This window comes from Oncorhynchus mykiss, chromosome 26, assembly GCF_057628025.1.
Source record: "Oncorhynchus mykiss isolate SJ-2025 chromosome 26, ASM5762802v1, whole genome shotgun sequence".
In the NCBI taxonomy this organism is placed as follows: Eukaryota; Metazoa; Chordata; class Actinopteri; order Salmoniformes; family Salmonidae; genus Oncorhynchus; species Oncorhynchus mykiss.
This window is the reverse complement of record NC_143047.1, coordinates 19,633,501-19,646,808: the sequence shown is the minus strand read 5'-3', so window position 1 is coordinate 19,646,808 and position 13,308 is coordinate 19,633,501. Positions and strand designations below refer to the sequence as shown.

Sequence of the window (13,308 nt, the reverse complement as noted above, 5' to 3'; positions counted from 1 at the left end):
AGGGAGGACCGGTGTGCTTGCATTGGTCAGCAGAGGCGGGCAGAGCTTTCAGTCGTCTGAAGGAGCTGTTCACCAATGCGCCCGTGTTGGCGTATCAGGACCCCTCTTTAGCGTTCATAGTGCAGGTGGACGTGTCCGAGGCTGGGGTCGGGGCCGTGCTGTCCCAGCGCTCGGGCGTGCCACCAAAGCTCCGCCCTTGTGCCTTCTTTTCGAGGAAGCTCGGTCCGGCGGAGCGAAACTATGATGTGGGGGACCGGGAGTTGTTAGCTGTAGTCGAGGCTCTGAAGGTGTGGAGACATTGGCTTAAGGGGACTAAGCACCCTTTTCTCATCTGGACTGACCATCGTACTCTCGACTATATCCGGGCAGCGAGGAGACTGAATCCGCGTCCGGCTAGGTGGGCCATGTTCTTTACCCGGTTTCGTTTCACCATCTCGTACCGGCCAGGCTCCCAAAAGACTAAAGCCGACGCGCTGTCCCGTCTCTATGATACCGAGGAGCGGTCCATCGAGCCGACCCCATCCTTCCACCTTCATGTCTCGTGGCACCGGTAGTACTGGAGGTGGATGCGGAGATGGAGAGGGCATCACGGTTAGAGCCGGCCGTGATAAACTAATCCGTTGGGCTCATACTCTACCCTCCTCGGGTCATCCTGGCATATAGAGGACAGTGTGGAGTCTTAGGGGGAGATACAGGTTGCCCACGTTGGCTAAGGACGTGAGATTTTATGTCTCCTCCTGCTCGGTGTGCGTTCAGAGCAAGGCTCCTCGACACTTGCCTAGAGGGAAGTTACAGCCCCTCCCCATTCCACAATGGCCGTGGACCCACTTATTGGTGGACTTCCTCACCGACCTTCCCCCGTCCCAAGGAAGTACTACGATCCTGGTCGTTGTGGATCGGTTGTCTAAGTCCTGCCGTCTCATCCCGTTGCCCGGTCTCCCTACAGCCCTGCAGACTGCGGAGGCCCTGTTTACCTATGTCTTCCACTGTCACGACTTCCGTCGAAGTTGGCTGCCCTGCCTGTTCGGGCGGTGCTCGGCGGTCGTCGTCACCGGCCTGCTAGCCACCACCGATCCCTTTTTCGTTTTCTGTTTGTTTTATCTTATTAGTTGCACCTGTGTCTCTTTGTGTTTGCTTGATGGGCTTCCTTATTTAAAGTTAGTATACCCACCCTTGTTTTGTGCGGATTATTCTTGTGTTACGTTTGTGTGTTATTAGGTGTGTTCGTGCTCTGGACCTGGTACCCTGTGTTTTGTGTTGGTCCATATTTTTCCGCGCCCTGTGTTGTGGGCATTGCTTTTGGTCCCGAATTAAAGTGCACTTCTTCCTGTGGAACTCTCTGCTCTCTGCGCCTGATTCTTCCTCACACACCTAGTCACTCGTGACAGAGAGGAATATGATAGAGGGGAAAATCAAAGAGAGGAATATGATAGAGGGGAAAATGATAGAGATGAATGTGATAGAGTTTAATATGATATTTAATGAATATGATAGAGGCATTATGATAGAGGGAAAATGTTGGAGAGGAATATGATAGAGGGGAATTTGTAGGAGGGGAATATGTGTCACTCCTGCTACCTATCTTCCCCCTGTCTGTCGAGGGTGCCAAGCTCCCCAGCATTGATCGCTTCTGTCATCATCATTACTCACACCTGCCTTCCACCATCTTGCGGGTCAGCGATTACTGGACTCAATCACCTCTGTCATTACCTTCCCCATATCTATTGGGTTCCACTCTCTGTTCCCTGTTTCTGCATTGAAAGTCATCTGTCCTTGTTTACCAGTGTGCTGAAGCTGTTCCTGTCTTGTTCTATGTCTGTTCACAATTAAATATTTGACTCCCCGTACCTGCATCTCATCTCCGGCGTCGGTCCTTAAATTATGATAGAGATGAACATGATAGAGAGGGATACTATAGAGTATATACACTGCTCAAAAAAATATAAAGGGAACACTAAAATAACACATCCTAGATATGAATGAATGAAATATTCTTATTAAATACTTTTTTCTTTACATAGTTGAATGTGCTGACAACAAAATCACACAAAAATTATCAATGGAAATCAAATGTATCAACCCATGGAGGTCTGGATTTGGAGTCACACTCAAAATTAAAGTGGAAAACCACACTACAGGCTGATCCAACTTTGATGTAATGTCCTTAAAACAAGTCAAAATGAGGCTGAGTAGCGTGTGTGGCCTCCCTACAACGCCTAGGCATGCTCCTGATGAGGTGGCGGATGGTCTCCTGAGGGATCTCCTCCCAGACCCGGACCAAAGCATCCGCCAACTCCTGGACAGTCTGTGGTGCAACGTGGCGTTGGTGGATGGAGCGAGACATGATGTCCCAGAAGTGCTCAATTGGATTCAGGTCTGGGGAACGGGCGGGCCAGTCCATAGCATCAATGCCTTCCTCTAGCAGGAACTGCTGACACACTCCAGCCACATGAGGTCTAGCATTGTCTTGCATTAGGAGGAACCCAGGGCCAACCGCACCAGCATATGGTCTCACAAGGGGTCTGAGGATCTCATCTCGGTACCTAATGGCAGTCAGGCTACCTCTGGCGAGCACATGGAGGGCTGTGCGGCCCCCCAAAGAAATTCCACCCCACACCATGACTGACCCACCGCCAAACCGGTCATGCTGGAGGATGTTGCAGGCAGCGTTCTCCACGGCGTCTCCAGACTCTGTCACGTCTGTCACATGTGCTCAGTCTGAAGCTGCTTTCATCTGTGAAGAGCACAGGGCACCAGCGGCGAATTTGCCAATCTTGGAGTTCTCTGGCAAATAACAAACGTTCTGCATGGTGTTGGGCTGTAAGCACAACCCCCACCTGTTGACGTCGGGCCCACATACCACCCTCATGGAGTCTGTTTCTGACCGTTTGAGCAGACACATGCACATTTGTGGCCTGCTGGAGGTCATTTTGCAGGGCTCTGGCAGTGCTCCTCCTGCTCCTCCTTGCACAAAGGCGGAGGTAGCGGTCCTGCTGCTGGGTTGTTGCCCTCCTACGGCCTCCTCCACGTCTCCTGATGTACTGTCTGTCTCCTGGTAGCGCCTCCATGCTCTGGACACTACGCTGACAGACACAGCAAACCTTCTTGCCACAGCTCGCATTGAGGGGAATATGACGGAAGAAATATGATAGAGCGGAATATGATAGAGGGTAATATGATATAAGGAAAATGATAGAGGGGAATATGATAGAAGCAATATGATAGAGAGGAATATGAAGAAAGGGAATATGATAGAGGGAATATGATAGAGGGGAATATGATCGAGGGGAATATGATAGAAGGGAATATGATGGAGGGAATATGATAGAGGGAATATGATAGAGGGGAATATAATTCCCAGAATATGATGGAAAGGAATATGATAGAGGGAATATGATAGAGAGGAATATGATAGAGGGAATATGATAGAGGGGAATATGATAGAAGGGAATATGATGGAGGGAATATGATAGAGGGAATATGATAGAGGGAATATGATAGAGGGGAATATGATAGAAGGGAAAATGATGGAGGGAATATGATAGAGGGAATATGATAGAGGGAATATGATAGAGGGGAATATGATAGAAGGGAATATGATGGAGGGAATATGATAGAGGGAATATGATAGAGGGAATATGATAAGTGACGATTTTAGTTTGTATATCTTGGTGGGGCAAAGAAAATAATAAATGTTGGATGCATGCCAACAAAACCACTACACAATACAACACTAAACAATACATTAATTGCACTATAACGGTGAAAGATGGTGCCCACATACTGTTAGAGCCTACATAAAGCTGTCCCAGCAGCAGAGTCCCAACATCAGTACCACTGCTGCACCTGGCTATCAGCAAAGCCTTGTCTGGTAGTGGAATAGTTCATTCATTCGGTGAGGCACATGGTCTGCTAACAGCTTACTTTCTCAGCTACAGTATATATATCTCTCTGCCATATTACGTCATTTATGTAGCAGCATACAATACATTTTTGGACTCACCTTGTTGTGCTGTGCTCACTTGAACAGGAAGGTGGCGCGGCTGTCCATTGTGGGAAAATTTTGTCATCAAACTTTGTTATCAAAGTCTGGCATCCTCTGGATTCATGGTGCTTTCAAGAGAACTGGAAACTCAAAAACAACAAAAAGCTGGAATCATGATGACGTCAGTGATCTTCAGGTCGTAGCTCTAGAATGAGGCCTGAGTTCCGAATGTACAATTCTGAGCTGGATGAAAGTTCAAAACGTATTTTCCCAGTCGTAGCTCATTTTTCCCGAGTTCCCAGATGTCATGAACTTACTAAAGTCAGATTTTGCAGTTCCGAGTTAACAGTTGTTTTGAGGGCGGCACAAATAATGCTTCATTGACAGCATGGCCAATGTTGAATGTTTATGATTTTAAACTAGGAAAAGAGACGCTTAATCTTAGACTTGGGACTACATAGCCACTCAAGTGAATAGCAGGCTAATGATTGCATTGCAATATTTGCAGTTAGCCACTGATTCCATTAGCCAATCATCCATTCACCTACTCTGCATCTCACAAAGACACAGCGGTTGGAACCAAAATCTCAAATTTGGACTGATCAGACAAATGGACGGATTTCCACTGGTCTAATGTCTATTGCTTGTGTTTCTAGGCCCAAGCAAGTCTCTTCTTATTATTGGTGTCCTTTAGTAGTGGTTTCTTTGCAGAAATTCGACCATGAAGGACTGATTCATGCAGTCTCCTCTGAACAGTTGATGTTGAGATGTGTCTGTTACTTGAACTCTGTAAAGCATTTCTTTGGAATGCAATTTATGAGGCTGGTAACTCTAATGAACGTATCCTCTGCAGCAGAGGTAACTCTGGGTCTTCCTTTCCTGTGGCGGTCCTCATGAGAGCCAGTTTCATCATAGCGCTTGATGGTTCTTCAAATCAAATCAAAGTTTATTTGTCACGTCCGCTGAATACAACAGGTGTTGAGCTTGTGAAATGCTTACTTACAGGCTCTAACCAATAGTGCAAGAAAGGTATTAGGTGAACAATAGGTAAGTAAAGAAATAAAACAACAGTAAAAAGACAGTGAAAAATAACAGTAGCGAGGCTATAAAAGTAGCGAGGCTACATACCTGTTAGTCAGGCTGATTGAGGTAGTATGTACATGTAGATATGATTAAAGTGACTGAGCATATATGATGAACAGAGTAGCAGCAGCGTAAAATAGGGGTTGACTGGTGGAGGGTGGTGGGACATAATGCAGATAAACCGTTTAGCCAATGTGCGGGAGCACTGGTTGGTCGGGCCAATTGAGGAAGTATGTACATGAATGTATATTTAAAGTGACTATGCATATATGATAAACACAGAGTAGCAGCAGCGTACAAGAGGGGTTGGGGGGGAACTTTCAAAGTTCTTGACATGTTCCTGATTGTCTGATCTTCATGTCTTAAAGTAATGATGGACTGTCATTTCTCTTTGCTCTTTTGAACTGTTCAAGACATAATATGGACTTTTTTTAAGTGTACCTATGATGAAAATTACAGGCCTCTCACATCTTTTTAAGTGGGAGAACTTGCACAATTGGTGGCTGACTAAATACTTTTTTGCCCCACTGTATGTGTTATTTCATAGTTTTGATGTCTTCACTATTATTCTACAATGTAGAAAAAAATTGAAAAAAACCTTGAATGAGTAGGTGTGTCTGAACGTTTGACTGGTAAACATTGACATTAGTGGTAGGCTGAGATCAAACAAATAACCTAAGTAAACCTGGATGCTAGTTGTGATATCTAAAACATATTGACTTTGAATTAGTCAAAACACCTGTATTATGAATGGTCAACCATTTGATATGAGGTAGAGCATTTTATTTGAATAAAAAATGTGGTTACATGGATTCAATGCAAATATCAGTTATGACTGTGCTGCATAGGCTAAAAAAAGTGAATTGTTCCAGCATTTGACTACACATGAGAGCTTCTGTGGGTCGTCAAGGCAATGAGACCTTCATTGTGACATCACAAGATTCTGATTCTGGGAGGTTAGCTGTTGTACAGACAAACAGAACAGTGTAAAGGTACTGATTCAACTAACTACTGACAGATTATTAATGTCCTATTTCATTAGAGAGAGAACACGCTGCTTACTGGAGAGGTAGGTTGTAATATAACTTAGTGTATAACTATGTTTCTGTAGAATAACTACTTTTCAAATTACTTGTGTACTTACATTACCTTTTATTTAGGCCTAACATGCAATCATGGTGACAAGTGAAACTGTTGACGAGAGACAGTTTGTTTGAATCCAATTTTTGTGAGAAAATGGTTCATCCTGACACCTGAGATGACATGTTAGTTGTTGTAGTGAGCCAGGCTAATGGCAAATGCACTATATTGATGAAAGAAAACCCTCTCTCTGTGTTAATAACAACCAATATTGTAATCAATTATCTGAATAAATCTGTACCAAAAGGGAAGGTTATGTAAAAAAACAAGTCGACCTACCTAATTTGTAGTTGCTAAATCGCTAATGAAAATCAGTTTTTCTTAAATGAATGGTCATCCATTTCAAATGGTTGAATTGATAGACCTCTTTGCATGAAGGTGCACACAGGGGCACTCAAAGAGAAGACTGGAATGTTTACCTCCTTGTTTTATACAATATATGAAACTGTACAATAACTTAGGTCCTGCATGGATACAGAGTCATTTTCTACCCCAAACCTTTTTTGAATGATATGATAAGTGGTATGATAAGTGATTAGTGTGTTTTGTGAAAACCAGGCCCAATATGGGGGGGGGGGGGGGGGGGGGTGAATAAGGCTCAGTAGTAACGTACAGAGAGAGACTGAAGTTTTCTTTTTAAAGTCTGTGTTGTGCTTTGTCATCTCCAATGGCAACGCCTTGCATCACAATGATGATGTCATAAAGGATATTGTGCACATAATGATAGGAAAGGCAACCATTTGATTCATTTGAACTTGGTCGAGTTTCCAGTAGCCAACTTTTTACTAGTAATTCAGATAGGCCTATTGCGTAATAATCTCTGGATCAGGATTGTCACTTGCTTCATTGTAAGTAAATGGGAAGAAAATGTGTGCACATTGTAAAGAGATGCATTATTCTTTGGTGAGCAACACGCCACTTAATACAACGTTATGTATTTTTCAGAGTTATTGTTAGCTAGGAGGAAGACATGGAGGGTTCAACGCTGACACAGAGGAGGGCTGAGTGTCAGTTGAAGGAAAGGGAGATCCAGACAGAATACATGATGGAGCTGGGAGCCAGGTTGGCTCTGGTGAGACAGATCCAGAGGGAGCAGGAGAAGGAGATGAAGAGGATTTGGTTTGAGACGAGGAAAATGCCAAGCCTGATTGAGGAGGTAACAAGACCAACTTTGAGAAAGTTGACTAGAGTTCTATTGAACAATATTGATTAAAGCAAATACATGTCAATATACGGGCAAAATGTGTGATATGCCATGAATTGTAAGCTAACAATATTTTGTCTGACATCTTTTCTTGTGTTGCATCGTGTCTGTCTCTCTGTTTGAGTATTGTTATGTACATAGTCCTCAGTTCTTATGGTTGTCTTAAATAAATAAAAATAACTAGACCAAGCGATCTCTCGTAGACCTTCATATCAGGATTATATGGTTGTCCCATCTAGTTACCTTAAGTTGAATGCACTAACTGTAAGTCGTTCTGGATAAAAGCATCTGCTAGATGTCTAAAATGTCAAATGTTATGCTGGGTGTGGGGCATGTATTTTTACAATTTGTTGACCCATTGGCTAGAAGACCCAGGGTTGGTACAGACTGGTGCAGAGCATCTGAGAGGACACTAGATATATACAGTGCCTTTGGAAAGAATTCGGACACCTTGACTTTTTCTACCTTTTTTTACGTAATAGCCTTATTTTAAAATTGATTGAATATATGCAAATTCTCAGCAATCTACAAACAATACCCCATATTGACAAAGCAAATACAGGTTTTTAGAAATGTTGAAATACCTTTTTTACGTAAGTATTCAGACCCTTTGCTATGAGACTGGAAATTAGCTCCTGTTCATCCTGTTTCCACTGATCATCCTTGAGATGTTTCTGCAACATGACTGGAATCCACCAGTTGTATTTTCAACTGATTGGACATGATTTTGGAAAGGCACACACCTGTCTATATAAGGTCCCACAGTTGACAGTTCATGTCAGAGCAAACAACAAACCATGAGGTTGAAGGAATTCTCCGTAGAGCTCCGAAACAGGATTGTGTCGAGGCACAAATCTGGGGAAGGGTACAAAACCTCTCCTCAACATTGAAGGTCCCCAAGAACGCACTGTTCTCCATCATCATCATTCTTAAATGGAAGATGTTTGGAACCACCAAGACTCTTCCTAGAGCTGGCCGCCCAGCCAAACTGAGCAATCGGGGGAGAAGGGCCTTGGTCAGGGAGGTGACCAAGAACCAGATGGTGACTCTGACAGAGCTCTAGAGTTCCTCTGTGGAGATGGGAGAACCTTCCAGAAGGACAACCATCTCTGCAGCACTCCATCAATCAGGCCTTTAAGGTAGAGTGGCCAGATGGAAGCTACTCCTCAGTAGAAGTCACATGACAGCCTGCTTGGAGTTTGCCAAAAGGCACCTGAAGTCTCTCAGACCATGAGAAAAAAGATGCTCTGGTCTGATGAAATCAAGATTGAACTATTTTGCCCCAATGCCAAGGGTCACATCTGGAGTAAATCTGCCACCACCCCTTCGGTGAAGCATGGTGGTGGCAGCATCATGCTGTGGGGATGTTTTTCAATTGCAGGGAATGGGAGACTAGTCAGGATCTAGGCAAAGATGAACAGAGCAAAGTACAGAGAGATCCTTGATGACAACCTGCTCCAGGACTATCAGGACCTCAGAGTGTGGTGAAGAGTCACCTTCCAACAGAACAATGACCCTATGTACATAGCCAAGACAACGCAGAAGTGTCTTCGGGACAAGTCTCTGAATGTCCTTTATTGGCCCATCCAGAGACTGGACTTGTACCTGATCGAACATCTCTGGAGAGACCGGAAAATAGCTGTGCAGAAAATCTCCCCATCCAACCTAACTTGGATTCTCCTAAGATTGGGAGAATTCCCCAAACACAAGATTTCCAAGCTTGTAGCGTAATACCCAAGAAGATTCTATGCTGTAATTGCTGCCAAAGGTGCTTCAACAACGTACTGAGTAAAGGGTCTGGATACTTATGTAAATGTGATATTTCACATTTTATTTGTAATGAATTTGGAACAATTCTGTTTTTGCTTTGCCATTATGGGCTATTGTGTGTAGATTGATGAGGGGAAAAAAGGATTTATTAAATTTTTGAATTAGGCTGTAAGGTAACAAAATGTGGAAAAAGTGAAGGGGTCTGAATACTTTCCGAAGGCACTGTATATGTGATGTATAAGTAAATAGTGTTGACTCATAAAGTATGTATGTCGTGAATGTGATCACTTTCAACATGTCTGTTTCTTTTCTCCCGCAGAATGTGAGAGATGTGACCAACCGTCCACTCACTGAGTTCATGGCTCCCTGTATTGACTCCCTCCCACCGCTGGCTTTCACCAATCGGAGGCCTATACCAACCATGTTACATCCCCCCTCTCCATTGGCCATACGCACTCAGGATGCACAGCGGTTCATTGTATTTTCATACTTTGTCCCTGCTGAGTGCCCAGTTGCCACAGCAGATGTATCCACTGGTAAAAGAGAGGACTTATTGACAGATACGCATCTTTCCTCAATGCTGCATCGATACCTGCCACACTTCTTTAACGATGACTCCATTCCACCACAGCAGACAGTAGAGGGAACCACTGAGCTCTCAGTTGCTCCAGTGGCAATATCTAATATAAAGGAAGAGGACAGATTCTATCCTTTCTCCCTCCCACCACTGGCTCAGCGGTTCGTTGGCAATTCATTTATTGTCCCAGAAACCTCCCAGCCTGCTGTTTCAGCCACAGAGTGCCGAGTTGCCAAAGAGGCCACTGCAGACACAGCCACTGTCAAGAGAGAGAACCGATGGGCAGCCAGAAGTCTTCCTTCAGTGCTGCCTCCATGCCTGCCACCAGTCTTTGACGATGACTTCATGCCTCCAGAGCAGACAGTAGAGGATGCCTATGAGGTCTCAGGTGCTACAGAGAACACTTCAGGCACAGCTACTGTTGATGGAGTGGACAGATCAACAGCTAAATGCCCTGTCCCAATGCTGCCTCCAAGTTTGCCACCTGTCTTTGACAATGACTACAAACTGCCAGAGGAGGCAGTAGAGGGAACCAACAAGTGTCCAGTCGCCAGTGAATCTGCCGCTTCCGTGTCCGCTGTCCTCCAAGAGGAGTTTTCAGCTGATAAGAGTCTTCCTGCACCCGCAGCACTGCCTCTAAGGCTGCCCTGCACCCACAGCATTGACCACAAACAGCTGTGGGAGAAAGTTGAGGACAACACAGAGTTCTCAGTAGACAAAGAAGCAACTGTTGCCATTTACACTTGGAAAGATAAAAGTCCTTCAGTTCTGCCATGCATCCACAACAACAACGACCACCAACTGCCAGAGGAGACAGTTGAGGACAACACAGAGTGCTCAGTTGACACCGAGGCAAGTGCAGTTGCATCCACTGTCAAGAGAGAGGAACTGACAGGTGATAAAAGCCCTGTCCGAGCAATTCCTCCAATCCTGGGATGCATCCATGACAAGGACCACAAGGAGCCAGAGAAGAAAGTGAAGGGCCCTAGTGAAGAGGTGGATCTCTGCCCTCACGCTCACCAGCTGGACCCAGATGTTAACTTAACTCTGGCAACCCGCAATGATGAACCCAGGACCTGGACCCTGGAAGAGGCAAAGGTAGGTGTCCTATTTTACACTACTACTTTACAGGTATGGGGGTCAGTTCCATTTCAATTCAAAGCATTGAAGAGAATTGGAATTTTAGAGTTCTTCTTGAATTGACTGGAATTGACCCCAACCTTGCTGCTCTTTGCTCAAAGTATGAAACATCACCCCTCACTAGAGTTAACATTTGTATTACTTTTAGTATGGACCCAGGAAGAACATCTATGGGTATTGTAAAATATAATGGGAATACAAAAAAAACAAGGGACCTTAATTACTGTCCTCCAAATTGTGTGCCCCATGAGGTCATCATTGTATGTCGATCACTCAAATGTGTATTGAATGTGACACATTGGAACAATATTACATCTAGAGTCAATGTCTTCCTGTCAGGATTATTGGATAGGCATTGAAATTGAGAGTGAAGAGAGGAGCGTCAAGGAGGAGGTGAGACAGAGGGAGGGATTGAAGCGTGAGGCGGACTGTGCCCATTCCAAGAGCTCCAATGGGATGGCTTCATCAGAGAGAGCAGAGACCATCCTTGGAAGAGTGGGCTTTCTGGTCATGAACCACATGCAGAAAATCCCATTTTTGAAGATGAAGGAAAAAGAGAAAAATAAGAAACTGCATAAGAAGTTGAAAGATGATGAGAAAGGGAGAAAGGAGAAGAAAAACAAGGAGGAGGAGAACAAAAAGAGGGAGAAGAAAGAGATGAATGAGAGAGAGAAAGAGCAGAAGAAAGTCATGAAGGCTGAGAAAAAGAGGGAGAAGTTAGAACAGAAAAAGAGAGAGAAGGAAAGAAAAGAGAAGGAAAAGGCAGAGAAAAAGAGGTTAGAGGGGCTGATGACGATACATAATGACATGATGAAAGACAGGATTAAGAAAGAGAAGAGGTGTTCTGAGGAGCTGAAAAAGAGAGAGAAAGCTCAAGCTGAGTTCTTGGAGATGGAGAGAAAGATTCAAGAAAAGGAGGAGAAGAAGAGAGAAAAGAGGAGGAAAGAGGAGAGGAAGAGACTAGAGAAGAAGAAAAAGAGGGAGCCAGCTGGAGGTGGAACTGAGAGGGGGATAGAAGAGCAGGGAAAGGATGAACGCTTGAAGATGGATGAGTAGACTGGGTATTAGAGAGAGAGAGCAGGGCGGGATACTGTATTTTTGCATGCAATGAAAAATGCAATAAAAAAATCTATAAAAAAGGTTTACTCTCTGTTTGATTTTTGTCAAGGCATACTGTATAACACAGCATAAACACACAATGTATACATTTCACAAATCTGGGGAGTGTTGCACTGTTAAAATGTTGAATTCCAAATCTACCCGATGGAGCGGAGCTATTCTGAGATGAGGAGGACGGAAAGGGAGGGGAGTGGATGGAGGGTAGAGCAGAGTTTGGAAATTGATAGAGTTGAATATGACAGAGAGGAATATGATAGAGGGGAATATAATAGAGAGGAATTTGATAGAGGGGAATACGAGAGAGAGGAATATGATAGAGGGGAAAATGATAGAGAGGAATTTTATAGATGGAAAGGAATATGATAGAGAGGAATTTGACAGAGGAATATTATAGAGGGGAATATGATAGAGTGGAATACGATAGAGAGGAATATGATAGAGGAGAATATGATAGAGTGGAATACGATAGAGAGGAATATGATAGAGAGGAATATGATAGAGTGGAATATGATAGCGAGGAATATGATAGAGTGGAATATGATAGAGAGGAATATGATAGAGAGGAATATAATAGAGATGAATAGCGCGATAGACCTCCTGGAGAACGCTGCACTTCCTAGGAGTCACGTGTACCCATTGTCCCAGGAGGAGACGGTAGCTATGGAGACATATGTTACTGAATCGCTGGGACAGGGGTACATTCGGCCCTCCGCATCACCCGTCTCCTCAAGCTTATTTTTTGTGAAGAAGAAGGAGGGAGGTCTGAGCCCGTGCATTGATTATCGAGGTCTAAATTCTATCACAGTGGGGTTTAGTTACCCACTACCTCTCATCGCTACGGCGGTGGAATCATTTCACGGGACGCGCTTCTTCACAAAACTGGACCTGTGGAGTGCGTATAATCTGGTGCGTATCCGGGGAAGGGATGAGTGGAAAACCTCATTTAGTACTACATCTGGCCATTCTGAGTACCGCGTCATGCCATATGGGTTGAAGAATGCTCCAGCCGTCTTCAAATCCTTCGTAGACGAGATTCTCCGAGACCTGCTCGGGCAGGGAGTGGTAGTGTACATCGATGACATCCTGATCTATTCTGCCACACGCGCGGCGCACGTGTCTCTGGTGAGTAAGGTACTTGGGCGACTGCTGGAGCATGACCTGTATGTCAAGGCCGAGAAATGTGTGTTCTTCAAACAGGCCGTTTCCTTCCTGGGTTATCGTATTTCTACCTCCGGGTTGGTGATGGAGTGTGACTGCGTTACAGCCGTGCGTAATTGGCTGACTCCGACC

At 44.5% G+C, this 13,308-nt stretch overlaps 1 protein-coding gene across 1 annotated transcript; it reads left to right on the top strand.

Moving 5' to 3' along the window:
* The first annotated feature begins 7,095 nt into the window (after positions 1 to 7,095).
* LOC149971415 (uncharacterized) lies at positions 7,096 to 12,099 on the top strand. The gene is made up of 3 exons (XM_090221624.1): positions 7,096 to 7,364; positions 9,502 to 10,857; positions 11,239 to 12,099. Exons 1-3 carry the CDS (start codon positions 7,179 to 7,181, stop codon positions 11,953 to 11,955), a joined length of 2,259 nt encoding a protein of 752 aa, XP_090077750.1. The 5' UTR covers positions 7,096 to 7,178; the 3' UTR covers positions 11,956 to 12,099.
* The last annotated feature ends 1,209 nt before the right edge of the window (positions 12,100 to 13,308 follow it).